At 44.6% G+C, this 25,247-nt stretch overlaps 1 protein-coding gene, 1 pseudogene and 1 gene segment (V, D, J or C); all 3 read left to right on the top strand.

The window, feature by feature from the left end:
- Window positions 1-487: 487 nt before the first annotated feature.
- On the top strand, window positions 488-1,677 carry LOC134026617 (uncharacterized; annotated as a pseudogene).
- A 1,661-nt stretch (window positions 1,678-3,338) lies between these two features.
- Window positions 3,339-5,597, top strand: LOC134026616 (T cell receptor alpha variable 27-like). The segment is given in 3 exon segments: window positions 3,339-3,405; window positions 3,598-3,999; window positions 5,593-5,597. Coding segments are annotated over 3 exon segments (453 nt in total).
- A 771-nt stretch (window positions 5,598-6,368) lies between these two features.
- LOC134026615 (uncharacterized) lies at window positions 6,369-19,412 on the top strand. The gene is made up of 12 exons (XM_062469512.1): window positions 6,369-6,561; window positions 7,288-7,356; window positions 7,557-7,990; window positions 9,912-10,114; window positions 10,231-10,239; window positions 12,140-12,251; window positions 13,031-13,257; window positions 17,256-17,308; window positions 17,727-18,083; window positions 18,271-18,297; window positions 18,425-18,531; window positions 18,918-19,412. The coding sequence occupies exons 1-12, from the start codon at window positions 6,369-6,371 to the stop codon at window positions 18,942-18,944; spliced, it is 1,818 nt and encodes a 605-aa protein (XP_062325496.1). The 3' UTR covers window positions 18,945-19,412.
- Window positions 19,413-25,247: the final 5,835 nt, after the last annotated feature.

Here is a 25,247-nt window from a genome sequence, read left to right as displayed (position 1 = left end):
GATGGCTGTTTACGTTCTGGAACTCTGTTTGCTGTATTCTGGTTGTTTTTTATTTAGTGTTCACTTTAAAAAAGAGGCCTAGGGCCCACCTTCGGTTGGCTTTACTCAATAAAGGATAAATAAAATAGATTCATTACGAATAAATTATGAACGCATCAAATAGAAATCTGAGAACACACACCCACACATCAGCACTGGTCTTGGTGTGTCAACTTGTTTGGTCAGCTAAATTAACTCACGGTATTCTGTAATGTTATGTCTACCTTGGAACATCACTTCCTTCTTATCAACACAGTATTTAAACACATCCAGTAGAGAGCAGTAGCACAACACTAGCTGTGAGGCTGTAGCAGCTATAACTCTCCCACACCAGGAAATATGAAGATCCAATAGAGTTTAGATCCCCTAGCTCCTCCCACGTCAAAAAGTTTAAAGATCAAATTGAGTTTAGGTGTGTTTCTGATCTACTCCCCTCTCTGTGAAGCTGACAATCACCATGACTAGAGCTCTTGTGGTGGCCTGTGTCTGGAGACTGGGGGTCCCAGGGGGAGGTTCTGTGGCATGTCCCACGGTCAGGACTGGTACCGGGTTAGAACTGTTGGGAGCTGTCCTCCCTCTCCTCTGGATCGCCACGGCATCCGGCTTCTCAACAAACTTTGTTCAACAGTCGCCACGGGAACTCGTTGTGAAGCTAGGAGATGCCATCAACCTCACCTGCAGCCACCATGATAAAAAATACGATAAGATTTTCTGGTACAGGCAGGGGTCTGGGCAGGGGCTTCAGCTCCTGGGCTTCCTGTCCTTCAAGCAGATGCTTCTAGAAAGTATGTTCCAGAACACAGAAGACGCTCCAGAACCCTTCACCATGTCAGGTGACGCTGAGGCCGAGGGCTTCCTGGAGGCGTCTGCAGTGAGAGCTGAGGACAAGGCTGTGTACTACTGTGCTGTGGGTAGAGCACGGTGAGGCAGCTCCTCTCTCCACGTTACACAAAACCCCCCTCTACCGCCCCTCCTCTTCCCTTATCTCCTCCCCCTCTCTCCTCCTCCCCCTCTCTCATTAAACACCAGCCTACTGCTGAACCCAGATGGTGACAGCAGTTGTCTATCTACCACCCACTCATCTGCTAATGACAACTGAGAACCGTTCAACTGAATTCATGAAGCTCAAATACATCTGTCTCAGAAGTCACACAATGTTCTCAGTCTTCCTCTCTGTGTTTATTTCCCTGTCCCTCTACCTTACAGGTAAGTGTGTCAGAAACATCCCCTTCCTGTCCAGGGAAGTGTCTCTCCACCCTGGCCCTCTAAGCTGGTGTTGTCTCTGTGTCTCTTGCAGAGGAAGTCCTCTCAGCCCTCATCATCCAGCAGACCCCTCAGCATCTTCTGGTGACGCCTCAACGCCATCAGGGACGGCTCGATTGTCACCACGGCGACAACAACTACCCTTACATGCTGTGGTACCAACAAAGAGATGGCCAGGGGACCGTGGAGCTGATTGGGTTGCTACACTATGAAAACGCAGACCTGGAGAAGAAATTCCCCTCAGGACGCTTCAACATAACGGGCCACTCTAAGGGCAAGGCCGCCCTGGTCATCTCCAACATGTCCGCGGATGACAGTGCTGTGTATTTCTGTGCAGCGAGTCAGCACAGTGTTACATCTCTGTTCCCTCTGTGACAAAAAGTCGTGTGCCAAAGCCACACGCCTGACAAACCACCACCGTTCTAAAACTGCACTGATAGTGTGGTGGCAGTTGGCGCCCTTACTGGTAGTGCGGAAGGGTTAATTAATGGATGCACTTCAGAAAATGCCGCCCCCCTCTTCATACCGCCCTAGGCGGCTGCCTATGTTGCCTATAGGAAGGACCGGCCCTGTGTGGTGGAGTCAGTTTAGTCTTTCACAATGAAAACACAGCATAGGCTACATACCTAAATAACTCAACATGGTGTCCTGCAGTCTGCTAACTAACAGAGAGAATGTGTGTAATAATGAGTAAAAAGAAAGATAGGTAAGAGACAGCATCGCAGATTTCAATAATACGTTTTCAACATATATTTAAAAAGTACTTACCAGCAGGGGGCAGGCGCAGCCACAAGTTTTTTCATGACATCCCAGTGCCAACATCCAGCTATGTGTACAAATAGGACTGAATGTCATATTCACATCTCTCAGCCATGACAATGGCTAAAGCTGGCCTTCTCATTCTTCTCGTCTTGTCTTTTCTCCTGACTACAGGTAAACAACATAAGCAACACTACACATTTGAAAACAATAGTTTTAGATACACTGCATAGTAACTCACTGCAAGAGTAATGTTAATCTGAAAAAGAGTAATGTTAATCTGAAAGAGGTATATATAATAATTATTTATTATATCCCAGGTTGTTCCTCTGTGACTAGCAAGGTGTACCAGATCCCACACGCTTTAATTAGTGACCATGGAGAGAATGTCGAGCTACGCTGCAATCACAAGCAGACAGGCGCTGATTGTATTTACTGGTACCAGCAATCTGCGATGGGGGAGCTCCAATTTCTTGGCAGACTCTTCTACTCGGAATACGTCATGGAAAAGGACGTCGACAAGCGGTTATCCATGGCCGGGACGGCGACTTCTAGCGGCTTGTTGGTCATTTCAAACGCCTCAGTAAAGGACAGCGGTGTTTATTTTTGCACAGCAACGACCACAGTGAAACCAATCCTCCACTTCCCTTAACAAAAACTCAACTGGTCCAAACTTGTATCCGTGAACACTACGGTTATTTTTGGATGAAACGATTTATTGAAGTGTAAGGTTTAGTTTAAAGGCAAAGATTGATGGAACTTAACCAATAGTGCGTGGCTTTTAGCTCACTGTATTCGTGCGTGGTCTTTTGTGTGGGAAATTGTGGTTCTGATCTCCCTCATTGCGTTAGGCAATACTGTTTCCTAGCGGCTATTGGAGCCAGTGGTGGAGTCCTGCCTCCTCTGGGCATGCTGTACATTGCCCTCTCCAGCCTGGAGCCACAGCCAACATCAGCCTCCAGGGCCGTGTACACGCACACATCCCCAGGCTCACTATAGAGTCCTTCTATGCAGTCAGTCGAGGGCACTGCTAAAGATGCCCCACTTCCTCAACATAAACCCCTTCTATGATGTTTGTTTCAGGAGGACTGACTAGTGCACTTGCGGAGCACGATTAAAGTGTTCTTTTCATAAATATTCACTTTTATTTGGTGCTTGTGGGTGGCTCCTCTGTATAATTTTTATTCAGGAAGTGACGTGTTTTACTGTGGTGGTTGAACTGATTGTTATTTCCTGCATGCCTGCCGTGTTCTGTACTTGTCAGTGTTTATACTGTGTTTGTCTCTGACTGAGTCAACATGTTCCCAGCCCTCACCATCAGTGTATTTGCTCTCTGGCACACAGGTACAACAAGCATTCACCCTCTGCCTTCACACCACTGAATTACCTCATTCTTTGTCTTGTGCTTGTGACAGAAAAAGTTTGAGACTCACTTGGACCTAACTCCTGCTTCTCATGTACCTCCGGTTCTGAGTGTCTAACTCCTGGTTCTCATCTACCTCCGGTTCTGATTGTCTAACTCCTGGTTCTCCTCAGGTTGGAGCCAGACTGTGCTGATCACCCAGTGGCCAGGCTACATCTCCAGCCAGCCTGACGCCTCGGTGAAGATGCACTGTTACCAGAACAACACAGACCATCCCTACATGTTCTGGTACAGGCAGCAGAGAGGGAAGGAGCCCGTGCTGATGGCTACTCTCGTAGCTGGCTCTCCGAGCTACGAACCTGGGTTTGATTCTGGCTTTGGAGTGTCAAGCTCTGAGAAAAAGATGTGGTCTCTGGCCGTGGAGGCGGTGCGCATTACTGACGAGGCGGTGTATCTGTGCGCTGCCAGTCAGCACGGTGCTGCAGAGTCACGGAGCTCTGAGACAATATCCCTCCCTGGGAGGGTGCCAGGAGGCTCTGACACCTGCTGTTCATGGCCCAGCCTGCTCACTGGTGGTGGGAAAGAATGTGTCTTCCTAAATAGGCAGTTACCTTATCTACCTCCAGAGAAAAAAAAAATACTGGTAACACCTTATAATAAGTCAACGCTTTTTGGCATTTACAAAGTGTTAACTAATAGTTAATTAATCCTTTATAAAAAAAATGAAACATTAACAATACATTATTAAATAGTTAATAAGCTTATTATTAAACACTATGTTAATCATTAATAAACACTGTTAAAAAATATGTATTTGATTCATAATACAATTCATAAGGTGTTTGATAACTTCATTACCATATTTTATAGATAGCTTGTTAATATAGTTGCAAACCAGTAGTTTATAAGTTGTTAATGGTACATGAGCTGGTATAGAAAGCATTAGCAAATGGTGAACAAACCATTTACTTATGTCTTTAATTAATATACGCCAAGTCAAATACATAATGTACACTAATACTTAGCAGATATCTTAACAACTATTTTATAAACACTTACTAATGATGCAACTTGGGAAAAGTTTAACAGTTAGTAAATGTTTTAGAACTTGCATTACGAATCACAAGTTGCATCATTAGTAAGTGTTTAGAAAATAGTTGTTTAGATATCTGCTAAGTATTAGTGTACATTATGTATTTGACTTGGCATACATTAGTTAAAGAAATAAGTAAATATGTTGTTAGTTATTTACTCATGTTTTGTAAAGGTCATGTAAATGGTTTGTTCAGCATTTGCTGATGCTTTCTATACCAGCTCATGTACCAGCTTATAAACTTCTGGTTTGCAACTATATTAACAAGCTGTCTATACAGTATGGTAATGCAGTTATCAAACACCTTATGAATTGTATTATGAATCAAACACATTATTTTTAACAGTGTTTATTAATGATTAACATAGTGTTTAATAATAAGCTTATTAAATATGTAATAATGTATTGTTAATGTTTCAAAATGTTTTATAAAGAATTAACTATTAGTTAACACTTTGTAAATGCCAAAAAGCGTTGACTTATAAAGTGTCACCAAAATACTTTGTTGATTTATTTTAATTCTGACTTAAAGCCAGAACATGTTTGGGCAGAAACCAACCATAGACAAATCCTCATGAATGAGAACTTTCTGTAGCCATGAGGAACAGGACAACATGGGTCATGTATCTGTGTTACTTGACACGTAATTCATTTAGCAGATGCTTTAATCCAAAATGACATACAAATACTACATTTTTTTAAATACAGCAGATCAAAGATCTGAATTACATTAATGTAACTTTATTTCGGGGGTTAGAGTCAAGAAACAGTCTGTATTTATCAGGCACAATGCAAAGTAACATCTCAGTTCAACAATAATATATATTCACTACAGCAGTGGTTCTCAAAGTGGGGTCCGCGACATAATTTGCCATAAATTATAAAATTGCTGTATCATTAAAAAGTGAAAAACTATATAATAATCTACAGATGGGGACCATTTGCACCAATAAAACAAGAACATTGCGTCCATTTAAGAGCAAAAAGGGTATGCTGAATGGGTGGTACGATTATGGGAGGGGGGGGGGTCTTTGGAAAATGTTCTCCCCTGTAAGGGGTCCCTGGCCCCAAAAAGTCTGAGAACATCTCAGTTCAACAATAATATATATTCACCACAGGACACCAATAATATCTCAAGTACAATATTGTACCAGCAACAATAACATCTCAGCTATATTACATAGTGAAACAATAACATTTCAAGGACAAAATTACTGTTGCCTTACTATGTGAAAAGCGCCCTTGGGTGTCTTGAAAGGCACAACAAACAACAAATGTAAGTTATTATCATTAGTATAGTACAACAATAACGTGTCAACGACAATAGAGGGAGCCCAGATGCTGTCATGTGGAGTATGTGGTTAGGGATTAAACATCTCTATCTGGTGACTGTGAGTCTCTACATACAGCAGAGGTGTCTAACTGTGAGTCTCTACAGACAGCAGAGGTGTCTAACTGTGAGTCTCTCTACATACAGCAGAGGTGTCTAACTGTGAGTCTCTCTACATACAGCAAAGGTGTCTAGCTGTGAGTCTCTACATACAGCAGAGGTGTCTAGCTGTGAGTCTATCTACAGACAGCAGAGGTGTCTAACTGTGAGTCTCTCCAGACTTGCTGATGCCCTCGTGGCCATGATTGTTCTGAGATGTCTCGGTTTCTTCATCTTATTTCCATGTAAGCTTTTCCTCAGGCTACCAAAGCTCTGACTTATTGCTTCAAGAGATGTAAAACCTTTATTAAAAGGTATGCTGGTGAAATACATTGCTTTCTCTCTCCATGTTCTGTTTGTCTCCTTCCCTGTGTTCACCCTGTTATCTCCGTAGGTGCTGTGAAGACAGCAACTTGTTGGTCATGCTGTGGTACCAGCACCGACCTGTGTCTCGGGATATGACCCTCATCGGGTACGGCTATGCGACCTCCGATCCCAGCTACGAGGGTCAGTTCCAGGAGAGCTTCCAGCTCACCAGAGAGGACATCCTGAGAGGAGCGCTCCTCCTCCCCCGCGCAGCTCCTGCAGACTCGGCCGTGTATTTCTGTGCTGCCAGTACACAGTGGCTTGATGCCACCGCCTCACCAAAACCCTGGTGCGCTCAGTCACACTCACTGCTGTTAGGGAGTTTGATTGTTTTGTTTTAGACGTTTCTGTGGAGGAATTGATAAAGTTGTATTCTCAGTGTGAATTATGTTATATGTATATCATATAGCATATATCAAAATACTGGGAGTTAATTCACATTAGTTTTGTTCACAACTTTCCCGACAACAAAGTGAAATGAGTCTCGTGTTCTCATGAGGAGTGAGGGAGAGCCTTCTGAGTGGTCGTAACTTTACGCTGGAGCCAGTCCCAACTCATTTAGTCTTTCTAACCTCTGTACCTCTCCTCCATCTTCCTTTATAACTGAGCATGTCATGTAACATATTAATCCAGCAGGCGCTTTTATCCAAAGCGACGTACAGAAGGTATTTTAACCTGCACCCTCTTGACCTGCACTCACATACTCTAACCTCTGAACTGTCCTTTAAGCCTATCCTCAGATTCATGTCCTACAGTACCCCTACCAAGCACCAACCCTCAGACCCTAACACAGCGAGACCCTGCATTACTACACTCATGTCACTGATCCATCACCTCACTGCACCAGACACAAGAGCCACACGGCACCACAGAGCAAGAGCTAGTCTCCAAGCAACACCAACTATTGGTCACGTGACCTGCCAGCTGGTTTACCGTGAACTGGTGAGACCGTGGTGTGGATGTAACATCATTCAGCAGGGGAAGTGGTTACCAGCAACATGCTAGTCACAGTCCTGGGACTTCTTCTGACTCTGATCTACTCATGTGAGTGCAGAAAAGGAATGTTCTGGTACTTTTGCACACAAAACAATTAACACAACTTGTACTGGAGCATGCACAGTACATGCATACTAAACTGGAAATACTTAAATCATATTTCATCCACAGATTCGAGAATGTTTCCATCCTCCACATCTGTTACCTGATCTCCTGAATGCTGTTTCTTCTTCTTTGGTGTTGTGTAGGCGAGGGTTCAGGCCCCACCGTCCTCCAGGCACCCAGAGACCTTGTCCTCCACGCTGGGCAGAGCGACCAGGTGACCCTGCAGTGCAGCGTGGGTCCCGGCCTCAGCATGAGCAGCTACACCATGCTGTGGTACCGCCAGGCTGGCCCCGGGGCTCCGATAGAGTACCTCACCAAGGAGTACGAGACTCCCGAGGGCCGCCTCCAGCCCTCTATCGACACGTCCAGCAACAGCTTCACCCTGCGGATATCAGAGCTGTCTCCGGATGACAGCAGCACCTACCTCTGTGCTGCCAGTCACAGTGCTGCAAAGCAGACTGGGAGCCATGCAAATACATCATCTGAGGCTAATGACATTAGAATGCATGAAAGGCTGATCAGAGATGTGCAGGAAGGTGTTGTGGCTCTTCTGGTTTTATTAGTGAGCGGGCTGGTGTAACGGTGTGTTGGCGGCGCGGTTGTCTGTATGTTCAGCTGGGAACCTTCTGAGGGGCGTTTCATTGTGATAGAGGAGGAGAAGGTTTTGAGGTTGTTGGGCCAGCATAGGAGGCAGATGGGTTACAGCCACCTCAGTCTTGTCAACAATGTCAACAAAAACTGATGTGACAGCATGAACTAGCCACTCTAGAGGATCCACAAGTCATAATAATAATAATAATAATAATACATTTTATTTATATAACGCTTTTCAAAGTTCTCAAAGTCGCTGTACATGGTTAAAATGGTACATGGTTAAAATGGTACATGGTTAAAATAAACATTTACATTTATTCATTTAGCAGACACTTTTATCCAAAGCGACTTCCAAGAGAGAGCTTTACAAGAACACAACTTTTAATGATAATTTCAGAGTCTTCCTCGGTCCACCTTCCTCTTCAACTGTTGAGACCACCTTTCCAGAGGTGTGTCATGAAGGTGTGATTGTCATTTTAGCATTCATGCAAATCAACGACTGTCCCAGACGAGTGTCTGGGTGACCAGTGACAAAGGGGCTGCCAAAACAGCCCTACACACCTGTTACAAGACCCTCTAGGAATGTGAAGCCACCTGAGAGACTGATTGAACAGATTTAGACAATCCTTGTTTAGTAGTAAAGTTATGAGTAATATGAGATAATCTCTCTTTCAGTATTTAAGAGTTCAGAGTTTAAGCTGGAATGCATTAAGAGTGACAGTTAAAGTTAAGGTTAAAAGTATACTTTTATGTTAAGAAAGGGAGATGTAATGATATGAACATATAATGATTTGGCTATGTTCAGTGTGTTCTATGACCATCAGCTAGATGCTGCATGTTTGCGATCCCCTGCTGCTGTTGAGCAATCACACTTTACAATCACATCTCTAGTTATTGTTGATGTTATTGTGTTAAGGGCACAGAATGCATTATTTAGTGGCATCTAGTGATGAGGCTGCAGATTGCAACCCACTGAATACTTACATTTACATTTATTCATTTAGCAGACGCTTTTATCCAAAGCGACTTCCAAGAGAGAGCTTTACAAAGTGCATAGGTCACTGATCATAACAACAAGATAGCCACAAAAACATTGTGAGTAGCCAAAACATGAAGCACACATTGTGAACAACCAAAGTAAGTGCCAAACGGAAGAACCATAAGAGCATGTAGTTAAACAAGTTACAATTAAACAACATGAACCGCTATAAGTGCAAGTGTACCTGTGGTAAAAAACAAGCAACAATAATAAAAACAATATATCACAGCGAGTACAAAATGTTTAAATCAGTTACCACTAACCACAAGAGCAACAAGTCTCTAAGCAAGAGTCATTGTGATCCTTGAGTAAACTAACATCGGGTCAAGCGAACCATTCCTAAGTACCGTTGTACTCCCGGAACAAGTGCGTCTTGAGCCTTTTCTTGAAGGTGGAGAGACAGTCAGTGTCTCTGATGGAGGTGGGGAGTTGATTCCACCACTGGGGGGCCAGACAGGAGAAGAGCTTGTGTTGGGACCGGGTGGTCTTGAGCGGTGGGACCACCAGGCGGTTGTCTGAAGAAGACCGTAGGTGACGGGTGGGGGTGGAAGGCTGCAGGAGAGACTTGATGTAGACGGGTGCAGTCCCGTTCACTGCTCGGAAGGTCAGTACCAGGGTCTTGAATCTGATACGGGCCATGATAGGTAGCCAGACAAACATAAAACAAGGACATCATATAAAATCACAGCATTATTTACACATTAAAAGCAGATCTAAAAAGGTGCGTTTTGACTAATGATTTAAAAGTTGACAGGTTGGTGCAGTCTCTGATGGGTTTGGGGAGTGAGTTCCAGAGGGAGGGAGCGGCGATGGAGAAAGCTCTGTCACCCCAGGTTTGGTGCTTGGTCCTGAGTGGGGTGGACAGGAGGTTGGCATCAGAGGAACGGAGGGAGCGGGAGGGAGTGTGGTGGTGGAGCAGGTCGGTGAGGTAGCGGGGGGCCTGGTTGTGAAGGGCTTTGTGAGTGAGAAGAAGGATTTTAAAGTGAATGCGTTGTGGCACGGGGAGCCAGTGGAGGTTCTGGAGGATGGGGGTGATGTGGTCACGGGAGCGGGTGTGAGTGAGCAGAAGTGCGGCGGAGTTCTGGATGTGCTGGAGTTTATTGAGGATTTTGGATGTCATACTTTACAAAACCACACCTACTCATCCAATAAGATCCTTGTGCTTAATTTTCATTGCCGTGCAGGTGTGACGGGTATGTAACAGCTGTAGCCACGCTCCGTCACGACAAGGCTCGTTCGCCACTCACTGGGCTCAAACGCACGACTTCCGACTTGCCAAGCGTGACCACTACCAACTACGCCAAAGAAAAGCTAGCTATTTGTTGACGCGGGTGGCATGTTGCTAGCCTGGTCCTAACCAGACCCTCCTACATTTCATTTGTACAGAGGGTCTGGGATCGCTCCATTGACAAGCGTTAACTTCCTTGAAGGCGGGTACTCTGTTGAAGTTTAAAACTATTGGATCTGCCCAGAGCCACTCTGATCTGCCATAACCAATCGCTAGCGTTTGCCTTAGCCAACTCCTTCACCACGGAGCTAGCTGCCGTAGCTGGAAAATCAAACTTTTCCCGAACCCCGTGGGGAGGAGGGCCACAACATCATGGCCACCAACAAAACTCAGCAAGGGTTGTTCTTGCTACGGCTTTAACTTATGGATATTCGACAGCGTTGCCACAACCGCAGAATAGCTTCGTTCGCATCTTTCTCCGCCGCCATTACTGAACTACAACTCAAAACTAGTGCATGACATCAACGTCATTGTTCTCAGCCACTCCCTCTGTTCGCTGATTGGACCTACCTTTTTCTGAAAACCGACTGATGCACTGAAATCCCAGACCTAGTACAGACGCAAAATCCAAATTGAGCGGAAGTACGTAGGAGGGCAGAGCCAGGCTAGCATGTTGCATACCTGAGGAGTGAGTTTCACAGGTTCACACCCGTTACACAGGGGCGGACTGGCCATCGGGGATACCGGGAGAATCCCCGGTGGGCCGACAGGGTTGGGATGGTCCAAAACACCAGCCCACTGCCATCACTCCCTCTGACATCGCCAGCACCTCCAACTATTTTCCATATTACACAGCTTGAACACGTATAAATTGCTCTAAGACCTTTATAGTACACAAGCGCTTTATACTCCTCCTCGCGATCTGTATTTAACACTCATGGTGCCTATTTTTCGAAACATTTCTGAAGTGTCTTCTGAAATGTGTTCTTACGGACGTCGGAAGTTCAACGTAAGAAATGAAACATATATGATGTAATTTCTTTGTAATCATCCAAAATAATGTTAAGTGTATGGCTATTTTTCCAAGTAGGCCAATGACTGGTCGATACGTGCGATGCATTGAGTGGGCAACGCGCCGTGTATTGAGTGGGCCGCGCGCCGTGTACTGAGTGGGCCGGTCAGAGCCGGTCCTTCCTACAGGCGACATAGGCAGCCGCCTAGGGCGGCATGAAGAGGGGGCGGCATTTTCCCAAGTGCAATTAATTAACCCTCCCGCACAACCAACAGAGGGCGCCAACCGCGCCACGTCATACCTCCGTGTTGCGTTTGGGTGGGTGGCCCGGGGGGTGGGGGGGCGGCACCTCGCTTAGCGGCTCCGGGGGGGGGGGGTGCATCTCACCTAATGCGCCGAATGTGCTAGGACCGGCACTGCTCCCGGGCCACTTTTTTCCCCCAGTCCGCCCCTGTTACCGGGGGAGGAGTAAAGACATCGTTGGTAGAGAACAGAAGGGAGTCTAGTGGCACGTATTCTACTCGTATTAAACATTTTCACTCGGTATAGCTCAGTGGTAGAGTATGGGGATGGGTATAGCTCAGGGGCCGAGCATTTGGGCACAGGACCAGAAATGAAGCTTAGCGCAAGTTCAGTCAGGCGAGACCGAACCCTGCACTCGGGCACACACGATAATGTTCCACTATTCACTCCCTCCGCTATGAACGCTCTCTCCTTTCCCACTTTCCCATGTCGGGCTGTCATCTGGGTTGCAGTAGCCGCTCGCTTCTATCAATTAGCGGTGACAGAACTTTCCCCGCCTGCAAGCTGTCATAATGATGCTGTGCCTTTAAATACGTGTTTCTCCCTGTAGTTTGTCCATGCTACCAAAGTGTGTGACCCTCCACCTCCCCGTCGCCACCCTGTGTCTTCGTTCCGGCTCCTCTGGCGGGGTCGTCGGCTACCACCACCAGTGTCTGGACTCCGTGGGGGATTCCTCTTTGGATACGGGCAGCCGCCCTTTGAACATTTAATTCCCCTTGGGGTCTAAGTTCCAAACACTGGTAGTACATTTATCATTCTGTAAATAAACATCACTTTACTCATCCAGGTCTCTCCTGATTGAATAGAAACCACATAGAGGTTGCAATTTTGCCAAATTTTGCTTTGGATGAGAGGCTCTGCTAAATCAACACACATCATTTTTACACACAACTGCTAAAATCCGGCAACGTCTGAATTTCCTGTCTCTGAGGCGTGACCACATGACCCCCCCCACACACACATACACACACACCCCTCCCGTGTGTATCAGTTTCTTGGTGATGTCAGTAGACGACCTCCCTCCAGGTATGGGGAGGCAGTGAGGATGCAAGGGAGGAGGCAGAGCAGGGCTGGGGAACAGAGACCTGGACGTTCTCACTCTCTCTCTCTCTGACGCCATGGAGCTGCTCTGTGTGTTAGTAGCTCTCCACCTCACTGCCGGTAATAGCAACCCTCTTCTCACACACAGCGGGTTATGTGCCCATCTAAAGAGTGTGTTCAGATAGAGGACTTTCCACAGGAAACTGAAGTGTGACATAGACATGCATTCCAGAACATTCCATCAACAACTAAATGGCTGTTATTTCATTTCCCAGAGTTCTGCTCAGCTGTGAATGTTCAGCAGAGGCCCCGACACGCAGCGCTACGTCAAGCGGAGTCCGTGACTCTGGACTGTGAACACGATGACAGCAACTTTTACTACATGTTCTGGTACCAACAGACAGGCAGCCAGATGCGCATGCTTGCGTCCTCCATGGGCAAGAATGTGTCCAGCGTGGAGGCTGGACCCAGATATGCCATGTCTCGTCCTAACCTGACTTATTCCTCCCTGGAGATCAGACAGCTGGAGGGCCAGGACTCTGCGGTGTATCTCTGTGCCTCTACTACTGGCACGCTGACTCAGAGCAGCCACATGGCGCGACAACAACCTAGAAACCACACCGTGGAGTGGGGGGGGGGGGGGGAGGAGGAGGGGGCAGGAAGGATGGGTGCGCTAGGTGGGGGGAGAGGAGGGAGAAGTGGGGGAGAAGGAGGGGAGGGGCGGGAGGGTGTATGAAGACAGAGTTGTCATTCAAAAAAGTAACATTCTGATTACATTGTTATCTTGCTACATTTCTATGTAAAAAACTTCTCATCAATTTTCATATCGAACTTCGACTTCCCACTCTGATGACAGGTGACAGATCTGATAGCACAGGTGTCTACCTGAACCAGAGCAAGCAACAGTCCCTCAGTCCATGCTGGAGAGGGGCACGCTACAGTCGCTTAGCAACACGTCAGTGAACCAGCTGTCTCAACTGTCAGCTCAACCAGATTCAGAAAAAATCTCAATCATGATCATAGACTGACCTCTATGGGAGAAGTATGTAAGTACATCAAAACATTTTTTTTAATGTTTATAGAGTTTTATATGACAGTATATACTGTAGTTCCAAAGTTGAGCATTTGTCTGCAGATCAAGAAGTCACAGGTTAAAACTGCTTTGGATGAAAGTGTCTGCTAAATGAATATATTATTATTACGAAATGAAAGAAACTCAGCTGTTCCTCCTCTTCCTGGTTCCCTTCTCACCTCTCAGAGGAGTCCGTTTTAGAGGGCCTGTTCAACGTGAGAATACAAACAGGTTTAGGGTCAGTAATACGAATAACTTTTGATCTGGATTTGATTGAACTGTATGAGACTTTGTATTCCATTACAGAGGCTGTAGTCTACAACTAGAAAAATCTGCTTGAGATACTAAAAAAGCACATCTTAAATCTGAACGATCCACATACTGTTTCGAAAGTTAAAACATCTAAGATCACATCTAAATACTCAGATTGGAACGAATGTCTAAGCAACTTATAACCATACCATGTCTCTGTCAGGCAGTACCGGTAGTGTTTATACAATTGATACTAACCAAAACAATGGAATGTTTCAGTATGATTGAGTACTGTGTACTGTATGTGGTCCTATTGTTGGATGTAAGCTGTACCAAGATGGTGGGGGTGTTAACAGAGTGACAGCTGTCAACTCCTTTGTACCTGTCCTCCCCTCCTCCTCCTCCCCTCCCTCCTTCCTTCCTCCTCTCTTACTCTCCCTCCATCCTCCCCTATCCTTCCCTCCTCTCCTCCCCCCCTTTCCTCTCCTTCCCTCTACCCTTTGTCCTTCCCTCCTTCCCTCCTTCCCTCCTTCCCTCCTCCCCTCCTCCTCCCTCCTCCCCTCCTCCTCCCTCCTCCCCTGTCCTACCCTATCCTCTCCTCCCCTCCTATTCTCCTCCCTTGTTCTCCCCTCCTCTCTGTTGCTTTTCTTAGCGCTCACAGAAATAGAAGCAGCCCATGCAGAGCTGTCTCCCACCTCAGAGGCTCCTGCCAGCGCACCTGCTCTCTGCGCCGGCCTCAGAGAGATGGAGGGGTAGATATGGAAGAGTGTGGAGATGAGGGGGGTAGGGAGGAGTGACACTGTTGCAAAAGAGAGAAACTGTGTTTTTGTGTGATGGTTTAACACCGTGGGGACAGGGGGCCACGGTGATACATTCCTATTGAGCCGCCGTACAAAAACCTCCTGCCATCAACTTCTATAGAGCAGAGCACTGCAGCGGCCTGGGGCGGGGGGATGCACGGACTTCCTTAGTGACCATGGAGCCTACAACAACTAAGACCTCTGACATTCACAAAATAAACTTTAAAAGTGAATATTTGGAATAATATGCAGAATTGTTGGAGATTCTATCAGACAGGTATAAGTGTTTGTATCCCTTCTGTCTTACAACATCTACTTCTGTTTGGAATGAAGAAATACATTTCTTCAGTTGGTCGTGGATACCAACAGTCTTGAAACATCCTGCCAAGTCTTGATTTTGGAGTGAACTGGGCCTTTTTGGAAGAGGACATTTTCAATGTGACACTGGAAGTCAAGCCTACTTTGGGAATGGAACAAAACTGACTGTTTTAGGTAAGTTCAGCTCCTTCAAAGTCTCAACACTGTAATTAATCTAAAACACCGGAAAGAATAATGAAGTTGTCATGAGAGATGTTGGGTTCTGTCAAAAGTTCCACTAATGGGTTGGTGTGAAAACACTGTGACCAATACTGAACCAGCCTTCTTTGGCAACGGAACCAAACTCACAGTTTTAGGTAAATATGTTGAAAATGCTTGAAAACATTTGTCCTTATTTCCCATGTCTGTTAGGGTCTTGTTAGTGTGGAGTTAGGGATGGGACTGTTGTAGAACAGGAGATTAGAGAGGACGGGGCATAGTTAGCATATTAGGCTAAACCCCACCAGTGTGTACAATGCCAACCCAGCATACTTTGGAGCTGGAACCAAACTGATGGTTTTGGGTAAGAAACTGCACAATGTCTCTTTGTTTGGAGTAGTTGAACTGCGATGTGGGGGGTTGATACTGTATGGTGAAGGATGCTTGTAGATTTCCACTTGGTCGTTTTTGATGTTAAGCTTGTTCACTGTGCCAATTATCAAGCCTACTTTGGTCCCGGCACAAAACTGACGGTTCTGGGTGAGTAATCCTTTTGAAATATGTGGGCTGTAACTGCAGGTGTACAGTAGGTGAGCTGAAATACCCAAACCTAGCTGAATATTTCTGTTGTTTAAATATTAGCGTTTCAGTTTGTGTCGTAGTTGTGTTGTAGGAGTCCGTCAAGAGAATAACATGATTAAAATGCAATTGGAATAAAATGTACTGTAGAGAGAGGAAGGCCGCAGTGAGAGATGGGTGAATTAGAGTTGAGGTCTGGAGAGCTGTGACTCTGGCAGAGAAGCTTACTTTGGTGGAGGAACCAGGCTGACTGTCCTAGGTGAGACCAGATTTGCTTTCAATTCTGTTCACAGCCAACACAGGATAGTATGATTAAAAGTGTAAATTGGAATCCTTTGTGTTGTATAATAACAATGTGTTGGGACAATCTGGAAGCAGGTTGACTGATAGATTGTGACATGGTGATTGCTAGATACAAAAAAAAACGACAACATCAACAACAACAACACTAAAATGTACAAAATTAAATGAAATAGAATTTTACATATGTATAAACTGCAGTAAAGGAAGGCTGATCTCTGTCAGGTCATACTCTGATCTCATCATGATCTCTTTCCCGCAAAGAGTCACAAAGACTGAGAACGTTTTCTAAAGGTAGAGTGAGATCAGGAGAATTTGTAAAGACGGTTTTTGTAACAGCGTAGACACTCTGTGCTCGTACTCCCAGGCATACTTTGGAGCTGGAACAAAACTTACAGTTTTAGGTAAGAAAAAATGTTGTAAATCGTTATGATATGTGTGTAAAGCTTTCCGGTAAGGTAACAGTCTAATCATAATCAGTATTGTACAAACATTTAGCTGATTACAACCATTTGGTTGAAATGACAAATGGATGTTGCATTTTGAAACTGTAAAAGTAGCCTATATAGCTTTGTAGGATTTATAAACTATAAGAAGCACTGCCTGTGCTCTGCCATCATAGTAGGTTATTGCGGTGATTATGTGCAAGACTTGGCTCTATGCCCAGATCCTGGTGCACTAGAAGAATGAGTTTATATCTCTGTTAGCGACTGTGGGTTTCAATGAGGCTTATTTTGGGAATGGAACCAAACTCACCGTCTTAGGTAAGACATAAACAAAAACGACTTAATTTTCTCATAAATGTCTCAGGGATAGCCTACTGTAGCCTATTTGCAGTGATCGAATAAGGCTGATAGAAGTTGGGAAGGTTATTTTTGTTAAATGTTTGTGGAAAACATTTGTCCTTCAATCAGGAATACAATACAGCTGATAATTGTTGTTGTTGGTCAGATTATGAATCAGGATGTAAAATATGAGGTTCTATCAATATCCTTGTTGTGTAGAATAGTGAGAAATGATCTTACAGTAGGTAAGAGCACGCGGACGGGCATGTGGAGGAACAGAGGACGGAAAAGCAGGGTGTTTTTTCTGTAGCCGTTTATCAGTGTGAACTACAACCCTGCTTTCTTTGGCGGCGGGACCAAACTCACGGTCCTAGGTGAGAAACCTTTAGATTTCAGTGTTTAAACTGTGGCTGTGAGGTGTATGAATTCCCATGTTAATGACAGATGCTGGAACTGTCTATTAATCCTATGTCTCAAATGTAGGATAAGTGTTAGATTATCTGAAAGAGTAGTATCGTTTCCTACACATGGAATGTGAACATTCGAAAATAATGTTTTCTGAACAGCCTTAGAAAACAGGCAGGCTATAGTTTTCTGCTAGTGCGTATGTGGTGTGCTCCAGTGGTTATCCTGCTTATTTCGGAGGGGGGACTAAGCTAACAGTGCTCGGTAAGATATCTGAAATGTTGTTAGATTTTTTTTTTATGCTCCTTCAATTTGACCCGAAAATGCTTGGCGTTACAGAACAATGTGATTATTCTGTATTGAGAATTTTGTATTCCCTCATTGCAGATCCCGATATATCAGACAAAGCCATCCAACCGAACGTCACTGTTCTGCCCCCCTCCATACACGAGTGTAAGGATGCAAAAGACAACAAAAACAAGAAGACCCTGGTGTGCGTGGCCACCGGCTTCTACCCGGATCACGTCAGCGTGTCCTGGAAGCTCGGTGACCGTATCGTGACCGATGGAGTGGGGACGGACAACTCGGCCGTGTGGAACAACAAAACAAAGTACAGCATCACCAGCCGCTTGAGAGTGCCTGCCGGAGAGTGGTACACAGACTCCAATAAGTTCACCTGTACTGTCCTCTTCTTTGATGGTACTGAATACATACCCTTTGAATCTTCTGTTATGGGAGATAAAGGTACGTTAAACGAATGACTTGAGATCTTCAAAATATATCTAAAGCAGTGAAATACAAATAAATAAACAAAAATAAAGGCTTAACGTAATGGTACTGTGCCATGTGTGTTATTGTGGTAAATATATTTAATGTAATATGATGGTGAATGTTACTATATCTAAGGTTGGCTATTTTTTGTTTCTGACAGCTCAGTCAACTGGAGGCATGACAACAGGTATGTTTCGCACATATATTTTTAAAAGCTCGAATTGTGTGAAAGAGGTAGACTACTGTATCTTTGACTCTGCCATGGTAAAACCACATTGCCACCCAGGCTCATGGAAGTGTGTTGTTTTCCACAGAGAACTACGTGAAGAGCACTCAGACAGCTAAATTGGCGTACATCGTGTTCATCGCTAAAAGCAGCCTGTATGGCTTCTTCGTGGTCGTCTTCGTGTGGAAGCTCCAGGTGACTGTTCTACACTAACCAACCACTCCACCCCTGCAACAGCTATGGAAACACTACACTGTTTATGCTATACTATAGTATGCTTAAGAGCCCTTGACAATAAAGGGCACACTAAGAATATAATGCCTAAATTATTATTACTACACTATTTTCGAAACTATTTTAAATGAATGCATTTATGGGTTTGCTGAGTGGTCAGAGCATTTTAACAGCAGATCAAGAGGTTCAAATCCCCCTAACTACGCTTATATCAGTCTTCTACTAAATAACACATTATTATGATTCCTATTCTCTCATTCCTAGGCAGTTGATAAAAGGTTCTGTAATGTTTTGAAAGTAACAGCAGACGGTGTGTGCCTGCCACCTCTCCTCTCTCTCCTCCACAGGGTAAATCTGGGAAGCATTTCACCTGAGGCCAGAACAGGAAACCTGTGTTGACCGGGATGGTGATGGTCTGGATGGTGTGGCGTTGCTGATGTGGGATTATAATATGCAGAATATGCATATAATATGTCTCCCTAGATGACCCATCATTTCAGATCAACTAGTGTTCTGCAGTTTACATAGACGCGTAGATGTAATGTAAATAGAATAAAACCTGCTTGTAAACCTAAAATCTCACAGTTCATAAAGAAGTGATACAACAGTCGGCATGTACTGTATATAGAAATAATTGCAGAGTAAAGAGGGCTTTGTTAATAGGGATTTCTGAAATAACCTCAAGCCTGTATAGAAAGAACATTGTGAAGACAAACATTTGTTCTCCAACTTTTTGAAATGAATTAACCATAATAGTGTATGTTTGTATTCAACATAGCAGCTGCATCTGCTAGCATAATTAATATTCAGATATTTCATCATTAATAAAGTTGTCAAATACATTTTGAGTGATAGTTATTATTATTGTTATTCAGACATTTAGTCAATAATACCGTTTTAAAATGAATGAAGAGTGGGTGAAACTTTCAATTCAACAATGAGTGTTCAAACTGATACAAAGGCCACTGGAAGGAAAGTAGTACTCCTTCAACTTGTGTTCGAAGCTGTATTACAGTATTTCCACAGGAAGTGCACCTGAGAGCAGGATATTCAGAGCAGATGTTCTCATTCTGATGTGTGACTACGTTTCTGAGAAACATGCCCTGTTCAGCGCCCACACGGCGATGCGGTTTCCTGGTAGCGCTGCAAAGTGCTGCAAAGTGCTGCGAGGCACAATTGCTCACTGGGGCTTCGTCTGAGTTTTTCCACTAAGCTAAACCGGATCTCTGACATTTAGTTTGGGTATTGTGTTTTATCACCACGTATCTTTTCCATTTCGCCTAGCAGTCTTAAAACAAAAATGTGTTTTATGAGTTAAGGAATGAGAATCTGTTCACAAATAGATAAATATGGATCTGTATAATTAATATTTGATCTATACCACTGGTGTACTCTGGGTGGGGGGTGTGCAGTGCTGTATAGGGTACTCCTACAGGTGAGAAAAACATGCCCAATTTTGTGCTCCTCTAATGGATAAGTGCCCCGTCAGTGGATAAAATATGATGTGGTGCAATTTACAGTATGTGCCCTTACAATGGAATAAACCTGAGGTTCCTTTCTAAAGCAAAAAGAAAACATGAATTAGATGCCCTTCCAAGTGAGAAAACATGAGTTTCAAGTTTTTATTGTCATGTGCACAGAAAAACACAAGGTCATACTGGGCACTGAAATTCTTGGGATAAGACAACGCATGCAACCTGGCATAACATAACATATAAGTACTAAGAACATAGATTACATCTATGATAAGCTAAAATAGAATATAAATAAAATAATAATAAACCTACAAATATAAAATACATTGCATACTATTTTGTTTATAAATATACAAAATAGTATGCAATATACAATACAATATACTAGACCTCTAATACACATAATGACCTATACTAACCTTATAGACCTAAGACCTAAGACCTAGAACTAACCTAAGACAACACCTATACCAACCTAAAACAGTGGGGTAAGTTAGTGCAATAGTGCAATCATAAACTGAAAGTGACTGTGTAAAGTGACTAGAGAGAAATGTATCAATGTAAAGTGACCAGTGTATCAATGTCCATATCAGTGTTCATTCAGAAGCCTGATGACCCTTGGATAGAAACTATTGTCCAGTCTGCTAGTGCGAGACGCAATGCTATGGTAGCGCCTGCCAGAAGGCAACAGGGTAAAGAGAATGAAGGATGGGTGGTAACAGTCTCTCAGGATCCTGCCTGCTTTCCTGAGGCATCGTCTGTGGTAGGTGTCTTGAAGGGCTGGGAGCTTCCTGCCGATGATGAACTCAGCAGATCTGACCACACTATGTAGGACCTTGCGGTCCCTGTCTGTGCAGCTCCCATACAACACTGTGATGCAGCCAGTCAGTATGCTCTCTATAGTGCATCTGTAAAAGTTAGTGAGGAGGACTGAGTCCATGCCAAACTTCTTCAATCTCCGTAAGAATAAGAGACCAGACCAGGTGAGGTAATTGCTGATGTTCACCCTTAGGAACCTGAAGCAGATGACCTTTTCCACTTCGGATCCGTTGATGTGAAGGGGTGCATGTTCCTCCTCCTGCCGCCTCCTATAGTCCACAATCATCTCCTTAGTCTTGTTGACGTTGAGAGAGAGGTTATTGTCCTGACACCATGATGTCAGGGTATCAATGATGAAGTGCTCTTGCAATGGAGAGAAGAAAAATCCCACTGAAGAAAATGAAATGCTGCCCTACAGTCATCCCTACAACTTCCTCTAGGACATGCTTTCCCATGTCCCGAGACATAACTTGGGGTGCTGCTAAATACTTTGATAAGATTTAGAATTTCTCTCAAACCCTGTTTACATTCAAAACACATTGTATGGCCCCCTAACAAATCAAAAACAAATGAGTTTTTTCCAGGGGTGGATAAGTTAGGCTAATATCTGCACTGTATTTTTCTTTCATTACATAAACTCTTTAGGTTATATTATGTTAGGTTAACTGTATTTGATAGTCAAAGACAAAATGATTGTTGCCAACAATGGACATCACTCTAGCCTAATACCGTGCTCTTGTGCATGAAGTCCCAGAGAGTTTCTTAAGAAATAGGAATCTAGCCATTAAATAAACTAACGTTGATCTGTATGATGAATGTTGATTTGAATAATTGTGGAAGAAAAAAAGGCAGTCTCCATTAACAGTGTGGCTTCAGTTTAGGTTCTGGAGTTATTCAAGGATAATATGAGAATAACAAATGTGTTAGTGGAGAACAGCTTGCTTTTCTTCCACAATTAATATTGACCTGTATATTGATGGGTATAATGAATGTTGATCTGGCAGCAGATACTGGTTCTCTATCTCTACTCATCCTCCTGGACCTAACAGCTGCTTTTGATACAGTAGACCACAACATCCTCCTCCACCGCCTGCAATACACCATTGGACTGAATGTTCACGACTGGTTTATCTCATACCTGACCGGCAGAACCGAGCATGTCGCCCTGGGCAACGCCAAATCACACACCCACAACGTCACCTGTGGTGTCCCTCAGGGCTCTGTGCTGGGCCCCAGCCTCTTCTCCATCTACATGCTCCCCCTTGGCAAACTCATTAGCAGACATGATATAGTGTTCCATTCTTACGCTGATGACACACAGCTTTTCCTCAGGACAACCCCCACTTCTTCTGCTCCCCTGCCAACATCCACACCGACCACCTGCCTGGAGGAGATAGAGGCGTGGATGAAGCTTAACTTCCTTCAGTTGAATAGTTCCAAAACGGAAGCCATCTTAGTTGGCACACCACATCAGCTCCACCTTTCCACCATCACCAGTATCACCTTCTCTGACCAAAACATCCCCCTATCTGCTTCTGTCACCAATCTGGGTCTTAAAATGGACCCTAAGCTCACTTTTGACACCCACATCAAACACCTCTGTAAGACATCATTCTACCACCTCAAGAACATCGCCAAACTCTGTCCAACACTCACCATGGCAGATGCAGAGAAGCTTGTCCACGCCTTTGTCTCCTCCAGGCTGGACTATTGTAATGCACTCCTCATCGGGATCTCCGGCAAGAGCATCCAGAGACTGCAATACATTCAAAACATCGCTGCCAGGATCCTGATGAGGGTGCGCAAGTACAATCATAGAACCTCCATCCTGAAATCTTTTCACTGGCTCCCTGTCCCATTCAGAATTCAATATAACGTCTCCCTCCTCAACCACCAGTGCTTTCACGGACATGCCCTCATTTACCTACAGGAACTCCTCACCCCCCGGACCTCCTCACGCACCCTCCGGTCTGCAACCATAAAAAAGTTAAAGCCCCCAGAACCAAGCTCTGCAGCATGGGTGATAGGGCCTATTCGTCTGCTGAGCCTAGGCTGTGGAATGCCCTCCCTGACCATCTTAGGGCCCCTCAGACAACAGATGTTTTTAAACGAAACTTAAAAACATATCTTTAAAAAAAAGCTTTTGACTAAATGTGTTTTTTAGGTTTTGCTGTTAACTATGATGTAGTATCATTCATGCTATGTGTGTGCTTTGTAATATGTTGGCAATCCACATTCTCCAGGAGAGTGCTCGATCGTCTAATTTCAGAGAGGTCAGGGAAGAATTTTTACAGTTCTCCTATATTGGCCCGATGGGTGATCTGTTTTTTTGCTTCCCTCTAGAAAATTACTGTCAAACAGAAATGTCTGTACCCCCCTCTCTGTATTAATTATTAACTTTGATTATTTTTCATTTGTATTATTATTTGCTCTGTAGCACTTTGAGATTGTTTTAATATGAAGTGCAATACAAATAAAATGTATTAATGTTATGATCTGTATATTGAATGTTGATCTGTAGAACAGCTAGTGATCAACATATTTTTGACTGCCATGCACATGACTGTGAATCTAGCACAGAGTCGCACCTGACAACAGGAAGAAGATGTTCTCTTCCTGTCGAGCGCCAGCCAAGGTCAGGAAGTGGTCACAGAGTGCAGCATAGCCTCAGGCCCATGTGCACAGAAACATTGTGTGTGTGACCTTGCACCTCACCACCCCCACACACACACACCTGCAGCCACGCAGCTCTGCTCTTCCACCCACTCGGTTTGTGCAGAAACAATTACAGTATGGGAGGCTGACACAGGGTGAGGCAGGGTGAAGGAGGGAAAGACAGGGTAAGGCAGGGAGAGGCAGGGAGAGGCAGGGTAAGGCAGGGAGAGGCAGGGTGAGGCAGGGTGAAGCAGGGAGAGACAGGGTAAGGCAGGGAGAGGCAGGGCCGGTGAGACAGGGAGAGGCAGGGTGAAGCAGGGAGAGACAGGGTAAAGCAGAGAGAGGCAGGGTGAGGCAGGGCCGGTGAGACAGGGATAGGCAGATGGGGATGGGTACAGCTAAGGGGTTAGAACATTTGATTGCAGATCCAGAGGTCCCAGGTTCAAATCCCTTCCAGTATATTACTTTGGATAAAAGTGACTCGTAAATGAACACAACATATTACAGTATTAGATAAGGGGAGATGAGGCCTCAAGCTCAATTCCTGAGATGACAGTTGTGTTACACGGCCCAGAATATCACACAGCCATCTTCTACATGTGACACTGTACTACACTATACACTGCTAAAAACACTGTTTTGAATGCATACAATACACCCATCCACCTCATCCCTTGGGACAGTGGTGCTTGTGGGAGGAAGGTGTGGGGCTTTCATGTTCTGTCCTGAAGACAGAACAGTACAGTACATGACTGTAATGACACTGGGGGTTTTTGTATGGCTCCCAGCCTGCTCTGCTATGCTGTTGGTACTGGCTGCACAGAACCACACGCTGGGCTCTGTCTGGGCCACACCGGACGACTGCAGAACCATCGTCTGGCTGTCGGGCCGCACAGCGCTGAACCCGTCCTTACCGGCTGGCTCTACAAACCCAGCACTGACCGAGGTGAAGACCAACCTCATACCGTCTGCCCTGGTCCAGCAGTACCAATAGAGGTAGGGGTCGCTGGTGCCAGAGACCGAGCAGGAGACCTTCACGGGGGAGAGAGGAGACAGAACCTGGCTGGGAGGATGCTGCTGGACGTCCATGCCCTCTATGTCTGGAGGGGTAGAGGGACGAGTTAGTGTAACACTGATGGAGAGAGAGGTACGGATTTCAGACAAACTCTACTTGGTATGGTTATTACAGTGGATGTGTTTTCTCACATTTAAGCAGCAGGAAACAGAGAAGAGTCTTCATAGTTGGTCCAGGGGAACTGAATAACGGACTGTTTATACTTATGGGTAAACTATCTTGAATATGGTTAGAACAGGTTTGGGTTCAGGGTCTCGCAGGACCTCTAGTGGTAACAGGTGGTATCTCCCTTCTAAACGCTTTTACAACGTAGCACTGGTGCAGATGCACATGACATTGCATTTAAATTGTATTCATTTTTCAGGTGCTTTTATCCTAAGCGACATACTAGATAAAGGTGGACACTTAAAAACAGTCAAAACAGAGTTAATCAAAATAAAATTTTATTGATGAAAACGATGAAACTAGCCTACAGTCATTCTGAGTTGGGACTAGATCCTCAGAATCATTTTATTCCCGACAAGTATTGATTTAAAATGATTGAACAGCAAATTTGATTTCTTTATTTAAAGGGACAATGCACATTAATCAACATGATCACAGAGTTCAACATTCAACAGTAAATGTGCCATATTTATCCATACAGGCTAATT

Source organism: Osmerus eperlanus, chromosome 9 (assembly GCF_963692335.1).
Source record: "Osmerus eperlanus chromosome 9, fOsmEpe2.1, whole genome shotgun sequence".
In the NCBI taxonomy this organism is placed as follows: domain Eukaryota; kingdom Metazoa; phylum Chordata; class Actinopteri; order Osmeriformes; family Osmeridae; genus Osmerus; species Osmerus eperlanus.
Note: the sequence above shows the minus strand (reverse complement) of the source record. Positions and strands in the feature narration are given on the sequence as shown.